The sequence below is a fragment of the Otolemur garnettii genome, unplaced genomic scaffold, assembly GCF_000181295.1.
Source record: "Otolemur garnettii isolate 467f Iridium unplaced genomic scaffold, OtoGar3 scaffold00045, whole genome shotgun sequence".
In the NCBI taxonomy this organism is placed as follows: Eukaryota; Metazoa; Chordata; class Mammalia; order Primates; family Galagidae; genus Otolemur; species Otolemur garnettii.
The window spans coordinates 3,729,452-3,744,564 of NW_003852440.1; the positions used below are offsets into that span (position 1 = coordinate 3,729,452).

The window sequence follows — 15,113 nt, forward strand, 5'->3', positions numbered from 1 at the left end:
TCCCATACGCAGGTCACTGTCGCAGCACCCAGCCTGCTCTCCTTATCTTTAGCTCTTCCTCCTTTCCAGTTTATCCTGCATATTCCAGACCTACTTGAAACGGTGTTTTCATCATGTCAATTCTTGCATGAGAAACTTCAGCAGCTTTCTGTTTCTTTTACCCACTTTGGTCTTTTACTTCTCCCCAAAACAGCCCCTAATCCGATAAGATGGCCCCTCACTATTCCCTCCTAAGTCCTCTTTGACTTTGCTCGTGCTGCTGTGTGCCGGAGTCCAGCATGGGTGTCGGCACAGGTCTGTTTCCTGTCTGAAACCTATGCCCCTTCAAGACCTAGCACAAATTCTGCTTCTTATGTCAAGTTGTAGAGGTAATCCCTAGATTACTCAGGTCCAGTATTATCTCCCTACTCCCCACTCACTTATGTTTGTGTTAATACATGTACTGTAGCTTTAGGTTCTATTCACTCTCTAACACTATTCTCTAACTTTCTTTTTGTTTGGTGGTCACATTTTCCTGATGGTAGTTTATGCTCTGACTGTGTAGGTTCTATAATGTACTAAGACAGATCCTTGGAGAGAGGACTGGAAAGCTCCATTCGTAAGCTACCCAGCTGATTCCAGTGATGAATAGCTTACTTGGTGTCAGTTAAACTGTGCATTAAATTGTATATTTGAATTGAATGGAATTAGGTATAGATTTTGTATTAAATATATTTTGTTTCAAGTTCTTTGGAACTTTATGATCTTTGTGTAACATTACTTCTTTTCATCCACATTTATGGTTAGCCAGGATACCCTATTCTCTCCAAATTCTATTAGTGAAAGAAATTTTCAGTTGAAATATTTTAGCCACGTATACTTAGATGAATACATATACAGTTACCTTTTTAAAAATTCCCTTCACTGTTTAATTATACAACTAATTTAGGAACATATTCTATTGAAGAATTTAAAAATAACAAAGTAAAACTCACTCTTGGTTCTTTTCCTTCCCCTGTGGTGTGACAGGTCTGTTGGTTTGCCGTGTTCCATTCCCTTCTGAATTTTTAAAGTACATTTATGTTTTTGTATTCAGTTTTCTTTTTTCACATAAATACTTGTTGCTTTGTCTTAAAATTCTTTACATCTCAGTCTGTATGTGTGTTCATTCTGTATAGTGTCCTGTAGTATGGCTATGCCACCATTTACTTAAGCATCCTCTTAATGGACACTTAGATTGCTCTCACCTTTTTTTTTAATTGTAAACCACACCTCAGTGAACGCATATATGGCGTCTTGTGCACATGTACCATTTGCCTTTAAACAAGAAGCTTTTCCCACTATGCCCTCTTCTCCATCTTTTGTTCATAAGCAGTATCCCATAGCCTGCCTCAATGTACAGCTTGCCCTTTTCAGGGTTTGGCCAGTAGAAGACAAGGTTAAGTAAAGACATTTAAATTCTAGATCTGGCTGTGCCATTGATTTGCTCTGAGATCTTGGACCATTTCTCCTGTTTCATGAAGGTGTTAAATGATATGACTTTTAGGGTTTTTCACAGTTCTAACAATATGCTGTTCTAATTAGGCTTGCGGATGTGATGCCATCAACTTTTACATTTTAGTCAGCAAGTAGCAGGAAGCATTTGACTCCTGCAAAACATGAATCTACACAGTGCTTGTTAATAAAGAGACATTTTGCTTTACTTTGCATGAGGTGTCTGCATCACGTCTTACCTGATGCTTGAGAGCCAAATAAAAAAAGGAGTAGCAGTAGTAGCACTTGTTTTCTTTTGGATAATGCTTAGCAGTTAATAGAAAATTATTACCCACACCTGCTGTCTGTATTTTAAAGTATTATCATTTCTTGCAAATTCTAAAATATTAAAGGACTTGTTCAAAATCATTATCTGATGAGTCCAGGGCCTGGACTTTAACTTCACATGTTTTGATTTCTAAATTCACTGTTCTTTTAAAGAGAAAAAATATTTTCCTCATACTCAAAATATTTACTCAACATATGCTAAATTTATTTTTAACAATTACAGAGTGCTCTTTAACTGTTACCCCATACACTCAGGCTTTTCCTTCTTCCTCCTAGTTTACTTTGTATAGTAGTTGGCACTCTGTTCAGTTATAACAGTTCTGGATATCAAGATGACCAACACTTTTGAGTCAACATCTCTTAAATATTCAGGAAATGCATTACGCAAGTAGCTGTGGTTATTGTTATCCTTCAAATAACTTGACACAGACCATAAACATTTAGTTCTGGTGCATGAAAAATGGGTTGGAGGCCAAGCTTAACTTGTCTACAGGGTATCTGTTTCATCTTCACGAGCGAACCCAAGTGTGCCAGTGATGATTCATGGAAATACTTAATGATGAAGAATGACTTTGTTTTTGTTGGAAATCTTTTAAAGAATACTTATCAAAGTGTGGATTCTTTATTTTCAGATATTTTCTTCCTAACATACCAGCACTGAGCTAAAGTTATTACTTGCAGAATATCTTCTTACAAAAAGATAATATGATACAATCCAATGTGACAGTTGAGTGTTTAAAATGTACTGCTTTAAGCACTTTCTTGCTTAAGTTTGGTTACTCTTCTAAAGCTAAAAATATATTTCTTTTGTAGCATGTTAGTTGTTTAAGAATATGCAAAACTGTTTTCTTCATAGCTTTTATTTTCCTGGGTTTGGCCAGTAGAAGACAAGGTTAAAAGTAAAGAAATTTAAATTCTACACCTGGCTGTGCTAGGAAGAGCTAATTGGAACTAAAGTTATATTAATTCTGTAGCTAAGTCTGGAATACTATTCTCTAGACTAGCTGTTCTCAACCTGTGGGTCCCGATCCCGTTTTAACAATTAAAATACAATGCGACATTCGGAAGGTTGAGAACCACTGCTCTAGACTTACAGGAAAGTCTCACATGTTAGTATTCACATTTCCTTCATCCTACAATCTCCCCTCTTCCCAAAGATTATTAAGACAGAGAGAAAAGTTCAGCGAAACAAACACAGACCATTTATAGTTTTTCCACATTTTTTTCCTGCTGTTTATTAACTTTTCCCTCTCATACTTTTTCTGTTACCTTTAAATTTCTTTCCCTTGTCTCTGAATCTACCTCATCTCCCATTGTCCTGAGAGCTCCACTCTGTACCTCCCACCCTCTGTGCTCCTGAGAACTTACCGGCATCATCAACTCTCCTCCTGACTGATCTGTGTGCACATACCACAGTTCCCTGGTCCTCAGAGTACTGGGGCCAAGGTTCTCCAATGCTATTACAGTTCTCAAGTGTGAAGTGCTGGGTCAGTTTATTACTAATTATGAGTAGCAGATTTGAGATTAGCCTTAAAATAATACCACTGTCACCCACTTGCATACGGAAGTGCTTTCCTGAGTGGGAGAGAGTGGATGGAGTTAGCTGGCTGTCTGGGAACTGAGCCCAACCCAAGCTTGTCTGTGCCACAGTCTGTGGGAATGTGTCATGGGAGACATAAACATCATTTTCCCTTGGGGGTTTTCTCCACAGAAAAATAATCTCATCAAAAACCAAGCAGTGTCCCCACTTAAGATTCTTATTCTTGTTTGAGTTGGTTTGTTCGTTTGTCTAGCTGTACGTGTTTTGACATATGGTATTAAAAGATACATGAACCCTGGAACAAGATAGCTCCTCTCCCTAGAAGTTAGGGTGGTTCGTTTCTTCTAGTTGTTTTATCAACACAAGACTATGAAGTTAGGATGAAAAATTATCCTGTAGGTTTTATTAGATAGATACACAAAGTAGCAAACCTGAAAGATGTTGCAAGATGAAGGAAGACGGTTTGATCTACGCATGTATGTGGTAGAGTTCCTTGCTTGGGTCTTTTCACAGATGTTTTCTGGTAAGAGATTACAAAAGCAAGATTAAACAAGGCAACACTGTGAATCAGACAGGTTTCCCATTTTACCTGGAATGTGGTTTGGGTGTTTCTAACATGTGTTTGTCATGTCCATTAGTACAGAAACTTCAGAGGTTTTCCTGGGAGATTTCTTAGTGGTAACCTTAATTTTTCTTTTTCAACTTGTGTTGACAGTCTCTACTTATTGTCTCAGATTTAACATAAAATGAACTCTTTACTCCAGCACAAAGACTGTGTTGAATCTGTAGGAGTTTCTCTCTCCAAGGAGAAAACCAGTAATAGATCCAGGAATTTCTGAGTTAAAAGTTAGTATGGATGAGTAGGAAGAAAAAGAATGTTTACATTTGTTAAACCCAAAAGGTGCATAACAAAATACCATTTCTTTGCATAGACTTAGTATGATATATTCCAGAATTCTAGCTCTGGGTATCATTTTACATATAAAGATAGCAAAATCCCTTACCTTCTTATCGATATTTAAGATGTACTTTTAAGGAAATGTAACTAGAAAACTGAGAGTGAAAAATTAAGGTTTTCTGTACGAGTGATCTGCTTCTTTATTCAGTGCTTTATTCTCCCTCCCTGGAAAATTAAGTTTTCTTTCATAGCTTATTAATAGCTTCATCACTGGTGTTCAGATAGCACATTCTATGAAAATCAATGTATAGTTGCACAACTTTTGAAAGTACTAAAGAAATTGAATTATATAGTTTAAATGGATAAATTGTATAGTATGTGAATTGTATCTTAATAAAACTATTACATGAAAAATCAATGTATAATTATATTGAAAAATGTAGGTTTTGAAGAGTTCGGGTTTGTTACAGATTTGCCCCCAAAACTAAATGTACTTCATGGCCTCTTCAGTAGTGAGCATTTTTATCAAAAGCCCACTATGTTTGAAGCTTGCTGCTAGGTCCTGCCCAGCTGGAGCTGCCAGTGTGCTGGAGACCCCTGTGCACACCCGGCAGCCAGTAGCCCAGGCGCCAGGTCAGGATGTTGCTCTCTCTTACATCCACATACTTCTGCTCCCAGCGTTTGACAAGTGTGCTTACCAGACCCGTGTGTGCCAGCGGGGCTTGTTTTGTAATTATCTGATTAAATTTTTAATAATCCATTTATACACATATTAATATACAGGTGCTAAAAGAAAAAGTTATTTTGTGAAAAGAAAATTTTAGCCTTTACCTAGATAAAGGTTAATTGCTATGAAGAAAGATTTTACTATTGAATTAGGCATCGAAGAAACAATTATAAAAGATTTAGAGAAAATCATCAAAATTTAGATATATATTGTAGTCAGTATACCCAGGTATTCACAAGTATCCTAAGTCCTCCAAAACTGACAATCAGCGTGAGTATGGTTTATATAAGAAAAGATTGACATTTGTGTGTAAGTTACTATTAGATATTTAAGGGATATCTATAACACTTTAAAAAATTGTTTCACTTTAATTAACCTTTCTGATTAACCATCAGACTAATGGTTCTGACAGTACTGAAACAGAGGGCCTCTACTGTAGGATTCAGAGACACAGAGAAAACTTACCAAGTTTAGTAAATGGTAAAGGAGTTTAACATTGACAGACAAGACTGGGCTGAAGTAACAAAGTGTGTGTATGTTAGAGATGAAAGAGAAAAAACTAAAAGGAAACTAAATTTACCTATGTTAATATTTATGTCCCTGGCTTCTTGCTTTTTTATTCCTTATCTACTGATTTCAAAGCAGGGGAGGCTGAGAAAAGTAATGAACGATGCCCATTCAGTAGCACAACAAGCACCAACTGACACCCGAAAAGGGCCATACGTTATACTAATTTATGGAGATGTGATCACAAATAACATGTGATTCCTCATTATGTATTTAGTATATTTTTTAAATTTAAAAAATGAATTACTTTTACATATGTAGAAAGAATGTAGCCAGGCCTTGTTAATCCCAGCCACTTGGGAGGCTGAAACAGGAGGATCACTTGAGGCCAAGAGTTCAACAAGTAGCAAGACCCCTATCTCTAAAAATTTGTTTTGTTTTGTTTAGTTGGCTGGGTGTGGTAGCTCATGTCTGTAGTCCCAGCTGCTTGGGAGGCAGAGGTGAAGGAGCAGTTGAGCCCACAAATTAGAGGTGACAATGAGTTTCCATCATGCTGCTGCACTTCAGCCAACCTGGGTGGCAAAACAAGACCCCCCCCTTAAAACACAAACAAACAAACAAAGCACATTTTTTGATGTCGTTTAGTAATGCTGAGAATATTCAGTCTCATATTTGTTCTTAAAGCAACAAATTCTCTTACACTGTTCCTACTGGAAACTCAAACTTTAACTTCCGTATCTCCCACGAGAAAAGACACTTCTTTTCCTATGTAAGTGGTTAATTCTTTATGATTGTCTGTACGGGTTCTCCCCCGTTGGTTTTTACAGACTAACACTCACAGGACAAAGAGCAGCAAATTAGGCATCAAAAGACTTGAGTTCTCACTACAGCTCTGCTACTAAGACCCTGACTGACCAAACTGAGGCCCATCTCTAAAAATGGGGCTGGAATAGAATAAATATTCTCTAAAATGCTTTTCAGTGCTTGTGGTCTCTAAGATTGTTCCACTTCCTTTATTTTAATGATTTTAATGAGCTTAGAGTCCATAATGAGGACATGTAAATAAAGCATGAAATTTGGAGCACGTGTGTCTGTCGTATCAGCAGATCCACACAGAGCTCATCTAGAATGTAAGTTCCATTACATTCCTGTCTCGTGCAGTCCTAGACTAGGAGTTAGATAAATATTTTTAAATAAAACATGTATCTTAATAGGAAATGTAAATGGAGAGGAAAAATAAGAAAGAGAACTTTAGATCTTTAAGAAATTCCCAGGTAGGTTTCCAACTGTTGGAGGAGTAACAACTTGAACTAGAAAGGTTGGAGGACAGGTTTTTACCCTTTGTTTTGCTTCTTCTGAAAAGGGTACAGCCTGGTGCAGGATTTCATGTCAGGAGGCGTGGAGCTAGAGAATCCATTTATTCAGTCAGCAAATATTTACATATTGTATATATTAATGTAGTGTTTCACACACTTTTAGGTCTCATGACCCATTTACACTTTCAGGAATTATTGAGTATCTCCAAAGAGCTTTTGTTTATGTGAGTTTTAGTGGCCATGTACCATACTGGAATAGACACTGAGAGATTTTAAATTATTTAACTCATTGAAAAATAGTAATCCTATTAAATGTTATAAAAAACATTGTTTATGAAAAATAATTATCTAAAACAAAAGAGTTTAGTGAGCAGAGTATCATTGTTTCACATTTTACACATCTCTTTGATATGTGACTTATTAGAAAATAGCAGTTCAAGCCGTAGAAGAGTCCTTCACCCAGTCTATTGCAGTATGCTGCCTGGTTGAAATATATGAAGTATAGGAAGAAAATCTGGCTTTATCCAGGTACATCGTTGGAAAGGGAAGCTCTCACAGACCCTGTTAATGGGTCTCAGGATCTTTAGAACACACTATGATAACTACTATACTTGGGAATAACGAAACGTGAGTAGTGTGTGCTTGTTTATTCACCAATTACTAAGTGCTTACATGTGACAGTAAATAGGAAAAAAATAATCTGGTAGGAATAAAGAGTTTGGAGGTTGAGGCTGAGTTTTAGAGTCGTAGCAAGCTTATCCTGTATCTGGGGGTCAGAGTACAAAGGATGGGAGGGAATAATAATACAAAGTATGGGGAAGAGCTGATTGGAATTACAAGCTTATTCTTCTATTAAAAATGGATTGTGACATTAGATTTAAGAAAATGAAAAATGGAGGAGCAGCTGGTTGCTTGAAGAGGAAATAGAATATTCCTAGCACACGCAGGCTGAGACAGGAGGATCGCTTGAGTCCAGGACTTCTGGGCTGTAGTGCACTGTGCCAATTGGGTGTCCACACTAAGTTCGGCATCAACATGGTGACCTCCTGGAAGGCGGGGGCCGGGGGCACCAGGTTGAACCAGCCCAGTTTGGAAATGGAGCAGGTCAAAGCTCCCATGCTGATCAGTAGTGGGAAGGTGCCAGTGAATAGCCACTGCACTCCAGCTTGGGTAACATAGTGAGACACTGAGACACAGTGTTGGGGATCCTTGTGAAATAAGGAAGATGCTTAAATTGGACACTTAGGAATATGAATGCCTGTTGTGAGAGAGATGAATGGATCTGGTAGCCATAAGTTTCAGAGAAGGTTGTGTGGCATGACTATTCCGTCCAGGAGAGGGTCCTGCCGAGTCTGGGGAGGCCTCCTGCCTGGCCAGTTGAGCTTTCTTTGCTTGTGGCCAACATTGATTCTTAAATCCGTGTGTTTAAAATCTCACAAATAGATTGTATTTTTTTTTAACCCTTTCAGGATTCTTTACAGGAAAGGTAATGAGTAAAATGTTCAATATGTTTGTAAAGCTTTTGTTTGTGTCATAATGCTGTTTTTGGTAATTTTCTCTTTGCTTTTTTTTTTCCAGACCATCCAGACCTTTCAAGTTGCCAAAAAGGTAAAGCGATATGAGTCATCTTACTAAATAACAAATTCACCTGCATGGTCTCCTCCTACTAGTATTTCCTCCCATTTTGCTATTCTTTCCACCTTCCTCGTTCATATTTTTATGAAGGAAAATATTAATTGCCTGTAATTTGCTTGAGGAATCCCACATCTCCAAAAGTGGTTTTAATTTCAAGATACATTTTTAGCCCTTAAATTCTATTTTTGTCTAATCATTTATATGTGTCTTTAAAATGTACATTTTAATAAATGTAAATAAATATACATTAAAAATGTAAAATCTATCTATTTTACAGTCCCTCCTTTTCTGCCAACTATCATGACTTGAATCCATGGCAGCTTATTTTAGATAGATTATCTGTTTTTCGTTCTAAAAATATTACTAGGGGAGGTATTCTTTTTTACATGGAAGCTTTTTAATTTTGAATTAATATGAGGGTACAAATTTTTAGGTTACATTGTTCTCACTTCCAAAGTAAAGTTCAAGTTGTAGAAGAACCCCTCACCCAGGGGGCGTGCTGACCACCCTCACATTGTGCACATTAGGTGAGATCCTGCCAGTCGACCCCCCTACTCCTTGCTAGACTATATTTGCGTTTTATCATTCCTATGGGGGTGTAGTTGTTTATATATTGGTTTCATATTAGTATTGAGTACATTGGATTTTTTTTTTCCATTCTTGGGATACTTTACTAAGAAGGGTAAATTTCAACTCCACCCAGGTAAACATAAAAGATGTAAAGTCTCCATCTTTTCTTATGGCTACATAGTATTCCATGGTGTACATTTGCCACAATTAATTAACCCATTCATGGGTTGATAGGTGTTTGGGTTGCTTCCATGACTTGACAGTTATGAATTGAACTACAGTAAACATGCCAGTACAAATGTCTTTGTGATAAAATAATTTTTATTCTTCTGGGTAGATACCTAGTAATGGGATTGCAGGATCAAACGGAAGGTCAACTTTTAGTTCTTTGAGAATTCTCCATAGAGATATTTCACATTCTGTTTATCCAGTTCGTCTTCCATTTTTTCAAAAAACTGGAAAAAGATAAAGTGAAGAAGTGTTCAAGTAAACATGGTATATTAAGAAAACAAATTTCTACTTTTCTAGAAAAACTAGGGCTTTCTCAAATGATAAATTATTTTTGAGAAAATTCATATATATTTTTTCTCTGTTATGAGATAGATACTGTTTAGAAGTTCTAATTTCTTCTTTTTAGTATATATACCTATAAATACAACTTATCCCAGAAAGCCTTTCCTAATGCCCCTTTTCCTCCCGGGCTGAAAGTGATCTCTTCCCTTGTTGAAGTCACAGAGCATTTCATCTGTATCCTCAAAAAATATATATTTCTTTTTACATACTTTTTTAGATATTTGTATACCTATCTAATTTTCTGTATTTGTGTGTGAATTCCTTAAGGGCAAGATCCGTGTCCCCAATTTTTATATTACCGGGACACATTATTTAATGCATATTGCTGAATGAATTTATTACCTCACAGGACAGAGTTCTATACATTTTTTTTAAGGCAAACTTTTTCAAACTTTATTCTTCCCACTAAATTGATAGTTGATGCCACTGGAAAAGTTTTATTAATAATATTTTGATATGTTTACCTGTAAGGTACAGGAGAAATAAGGAAGAGTTAGTTATTAAGGGAAATAGAAGAGAAAAAATCAAGGGGAAAGGAACTTTAGGAAGAAAAGGATAGCTAACTAATAAATTAAATTAAATATGACTTGGTCAAGGTAAATGAAAACCAAGAATAATTAGTTGATTTTGGCAATTCATGGGAGCCATGGGAGTCATGGGAGCACAAGCCGGGCTACAGGAGGTTGCAGATTGGGTTGTTGGTCAGGAAAAGGAAGCCTCCAGTCTGGGCACTTCTGCTCTCTGAAGCACAGCTCTCTGCTCAGAGGGAGGAGAAGAAAGAAGAGAATGTTTTGAGAAAGGCAGCAAAGAACCGGAGAAGAAAATCTTCATAAACTAAGAGGAAAATGCACTGTGGAGGGTGCTATAAGTGGCCCATTTAAAACAATCCCCCATTTAATGTCACTTGAGAGTAAGTTGGTCCTTTAAGACACTTAGTTTTGGGGGGCTTTTTTTGTTTGTTTTTTATTAAATCATAGCTGTGTACATTAATGCAATCATAGACACTTAGTTTTTAACAGTTATTTCTGACCTATCCCCAGGATAAACTCAATAATAAGGTGGCTCAGTGTATTTGTGGGACTTCCCATTGGACACAAATAACCATAACAACCTGGAATCAGGGTGCCAAGCAGCATGGCCGCTAACTCAGACCCACAATTCACCCATAAACACATTTAATTCACCCCACTACATCTACTTCCTCCTTTTGTCAAAGAAAGATGAGTCCTTAAGTTCTCAAGTCTCTGTTTGAGACTTAACCGGTTAAGAAGATGAGGTGAACTTTTTATACAGTAGTGCCCTAGAACATTGGCCCTAACTTCAACTGCTGGTACAGCAGTAGGGCCTCAGGGAAAATGGTCACCTGATAATGCACTGGCAGATCACTCCCTGCTGTAACCCAGTTGTCAGAGGCAGGCTGCATTTGGCTGTATTTACTGTTATGCGATGCTGTGGTCTAAAGATTTTCAAAATTAGAGCAGGTGCATGAAAAATGAGTATTATTTGGTTTGCAGAAGACTGTATGACAGTAAAAGGAATGGTACTTTTGAACATTCTTCTAATGCACATGGTTCACTTTTTAAAGAAAATAATGTACAAGTAGTTTATTCTTTAAACTTAGAAGATATATATATATATATATATATATATATATATAATCTTGAACCCAGACTCACCAGGAGTGAAATTAGCCAAAAAATATAGTAGAGAGATTTATAGGCCATTTTAAATTTCTTTTGCTTCTCCAATTTTTCTACTTTATTAGATTTTTATTTTGATATTACAACCATTGTCTGGATTTCATGTTGTACATGAAACCTTGCTCCCTTCATGGCACCCACAGCTATGTGATATCTTAGCAAAGACAGCAGAAGGAGCAGAAACAGCCTCAGCAATCGTGTGGTGTTTGGAGATCCTTATCGGAGTGGAATTTACTCAGAGTAGTTGAGCTTTCCCCTGTGGTGCTTTCTATGCTCAGAACGGTGATTCTATTTCTCAAGTGTGAACAGTTGTCTCTGGGAAAGGTTAGCATGTGAAGCATGTGGTGTGTGGAGTGGAATTGTAATAGAGTAAGGTGAGATGCGTTTGGAAGAAAAGCCCTGAAGTCACGAACGCCGTCACGTCTCCATACGCCGTCCCTGCACGTGTATGGCATCTAGCAGGGCTGTAAAATCAAAACCAAATGTTTTCAAAGGGAAGAAAAGCAATTATTGAGTGAGGTTTTTAAGGTTGCTATACACATGTGTGCAGATTTTTCAAGAACACAAAACAAAAAGTCATTATATGGGTAAATTTAACCATAGTATGAAAACTAAGCAATATGAATGGGGCCCACTGCCCTCTATTGATAACATGTTTGTAGATAAAAATACATAACTTAGGATTCATTTGATAGAAGATGGATCCATTTAAAATAAAGCATAATGAATAATTGTATAAGCCTGGGGCCATTTTCATTTCAGAGGGTCTAAAATGTAAAGCATTCTTTTTTAAGTCTGAAGCAACAAAGGTGATGTCTCAGTTGTGCTATTGAGACAAAGGACTTTATTGCTTCAGAACCAGTCTCTTTCATCTTAGTTTGCATTTGGTGGAGGAGGAAATAAAGTAAGGAGAATATTTTTTGCACTGAGTGTGTTCTAGAAATATAAAAGCTTCTGGCCACTTGGTGTTTATATTTGAACAACCACAGCTAGCATATTGTCATTTATATATTTTCATTACACTCTGTCTTATATAGCATAATTTTGCCTTAATAAGGTTTTAAATCTAAAATGTGCAGTCTAATAAATAATGTTCAAACTTGGAATCCTATGGAAAGTTAACTATTAGTGGGGATATTAATTTTTAGTTGTGAATTTGGGGACAGACATTTGTGGCAAGTTTACTTATTCCTATCATCTTTAGTTTCTTTTGCGTTTGAAGAGAAAGATGATAGCATAGAGCAGTGGTTCTCAACCTGTGGATCACAGGTTGTATTAAAGGGCTGTAGCATTAGGAAGGTTGAGAACCACTGGCGTAGAGGCTAAGAGGCCAGACTCTAGAACCAGACTGTCTGATTCCTAGTTCTTTGACTTTGAATGAGTTTCTTAACCTGTCTGTGCCTCAGTTTCACCTTATTAGGTTATGAAAGTTAAATGAAATAATAACCTATTATTATTATCTGGTACTCTTAGTGCAAGCTTTTATTTATTTCTTTTGGTAAGATCACTTTAAAAGAACAATAGTGCACTCTGGGAGGCCAAGGCAGGTGAATTGCATGAGCTCAAGAGTTCAAGACCAGCCTGAGCAAGAGCAAGAGCCTATTTCAACTAAAAATAAAAAAGCTATCTGGGCATTTGGTGGGTACCTGTATTCCTAGCTACTCAGGAAACTGAGGCAAGAGGATTGCTTGAGCTTGAGAGTTTGAGATTACTGCAAGCTGTAACAGCATAGCACTTATACCCAGGGTGACTGAGATTCTGTCTAAAAAAAACACTAGTGAAAAATACCTGTGCAAATGCTCCCTTAAAGGATAATTATGTTATATTTTAATTTCCTTGTTAGAATTGTACTTTGAAGTAAATGTTTCCACAAAGCCAATTAAGAGATCAAAATATAAAAATTCAGCTATCTATTCTTAAGACATTTAGTAGCTTTACTCAGAAGACATTTAGAGCCACCAGTTTTATTTATAACTTTTAGCATTATTATGAAGAAATAATTCACAGCTGTATAAGTAAGAAGCCTATTTTAAATGATCCAGAAATAGCCATTACAGCAGTCAGATGAGCTAGCATTGGTGAGGATTAAAGTAGTAGGCCACAAATTAAATGTTTCGTTTTGTTTTTCTTCATCTTCTAATAAAAATTCAAGAAACTAGATGTTTACATGATACATTTGGAATTTTAGAAAAAGTTCAGTTTAGTCAATTTTTTTTTTTTTTTTAGACAGAGTCTCACTTTGTCACCCTCAGTAGAATGCCATGGCTTCATAGCTTACAGCAACCTCAAACTCTTGGGCTCAAGTGATCCCCTTGTCTCGCCCTCTTGAGTAGCTGGGACTATAGGTGCGCATCACAACACCTGGCTGTTTGTTAGATCTTGAACTCATGAGCTCAGGCAATCCACCCTCCTTGGCCTCCCAGAGTGCTGGGATTACAGGTGTGAGTCACATGCCCAGTCCTCGTTTAGGCAACTTCTCTTGGGTATTCAGTTCATGTTAAGGCAGAGAAGTGTCAGGATAATAATCCAGGACTTTATGGAAGGCATACAAAAATAGATATTTCAAAGTTAGTGAATGAGGGTGTGGAAAGGGCATCTGGAAGAAAGGGCCTGATTTGGTAACAAAGGATTTTCCCACCAGTCGGGAGAGACTAAGGCCGAGCGATAGAGGCTAGAAAATACAACACCTGGGTGTTTGTTCCAGTCAGTAGATAGTGTTCTAAGCGCCTAAATAAGGCAGAGAGAACCCTTGCCCTCAAGGAACTCAAAATCTAGTGATGTGTTCATTATGGTTTAGCTAGGAGGAAGCTTACAGGTTTATGGGAGGTGTTTAGTTTGGTTATTTTTAAGATTTATACCACATGAACCTGTATACGGACTGAGTTCTTTTTGAAGAAGTAAAAAGAGTAAAAGTATGGGGATAGGGAATAACTAAATAAAAAAAAATTCTAGAAGAGACTGCAAAGTAAGAGGAGTCCTGTTAAAATGTATTTTGTTTCCACTAATGAAGTTTGGATGCCTGGGAAAGATCTCCTCTTCCCCAGATGTAATAGATGTAGATATAAAATGGTGTTTGGAATGTATGGCTATTATTGTGACTCTCAACAGATTGTAGGATATGACCACTGCTACTTCACCACAAAAATGAGAGGACCCTGCTCTTGTAATTTTCTATGATTAACTATAATTACACATAGGTACCTATAATCCCAGTAGATCTTTTATTGATAAATACCTGTCCTTGGTCAAAAATATGAGAATTTAACAAATTGTTCTCGTAAGTACCTCCTCAGGGCCTTCTCAATGCCTTGTGCTTTTGCAGTTACGCCGCCCTGATAGCTGACTGGCCCGTGGTGGTCCTGGGCATGTGCACTGTGTTCATCGTGGTCTGCGCCTTGGTTGGAGTATTAGTGCCAGAGCTTCCCGACTTCTCTGATCCTTTGCTGGTAAGGAGAATTGAGCAAGTAGAATTTTTTTCTCTGGCCTAAAATTATCTCCAAAAATTAAGAACTTTAAAACCTGTTACATTGTTATTTAGTATCCCATTTCTTTTAAAGCCCTCTCAGCCATCAGTAAGTGTACAGCTCTCTTTGTGAAAAAGAGAGACATGTTTTATCTGTATAATCAGGTTCTCAAAAAGTTAAGGAAATCCGGAAATTTTCCTTCTTGGTCCCCATGTTAAAGCTAAAAAGCAATAAACTGGAGAATCTGCCCCCTATAAGAATATTTTCATAAAGATTATAAGACTAAGTTTGTCTTTTCTCTTCCAAAGAAGGAATTTCAGTATTATTAGCAGAAAGTGGGTCTGTTTATAAGTAAACATTCCTTTGAAATAGAATAATGAGGA

General features: G+C 37.0%; 1 protein-coding gene across 1 annotated transcript in view; it reads left to right on the forward strand.

The window, feature by feature from the left end:
- DISP1 (dispatched RND transporter family member 1) overlaps nucleotides 1-15,113 on the forward strand; it is a 65,449-nt gene that overhangs the window by 37,035 nt on the left and 13,301 nt on the right. The window contains exons 3-4 of the mRNA XM_003790965.3: nucleotides 8,367-8,396; nucleotides 14,589-14,712. Coding sequence (XP_003791013.1) covers nucleotides 8,367-8,396; nucleotides 14,589-14,712 — 154 coding nt within the window. The remainder of the gene's footprint in view (nucleotides 1-8,366; nucleotides 8,397-14,588; nucleotides 14,713-15,113) is intronic.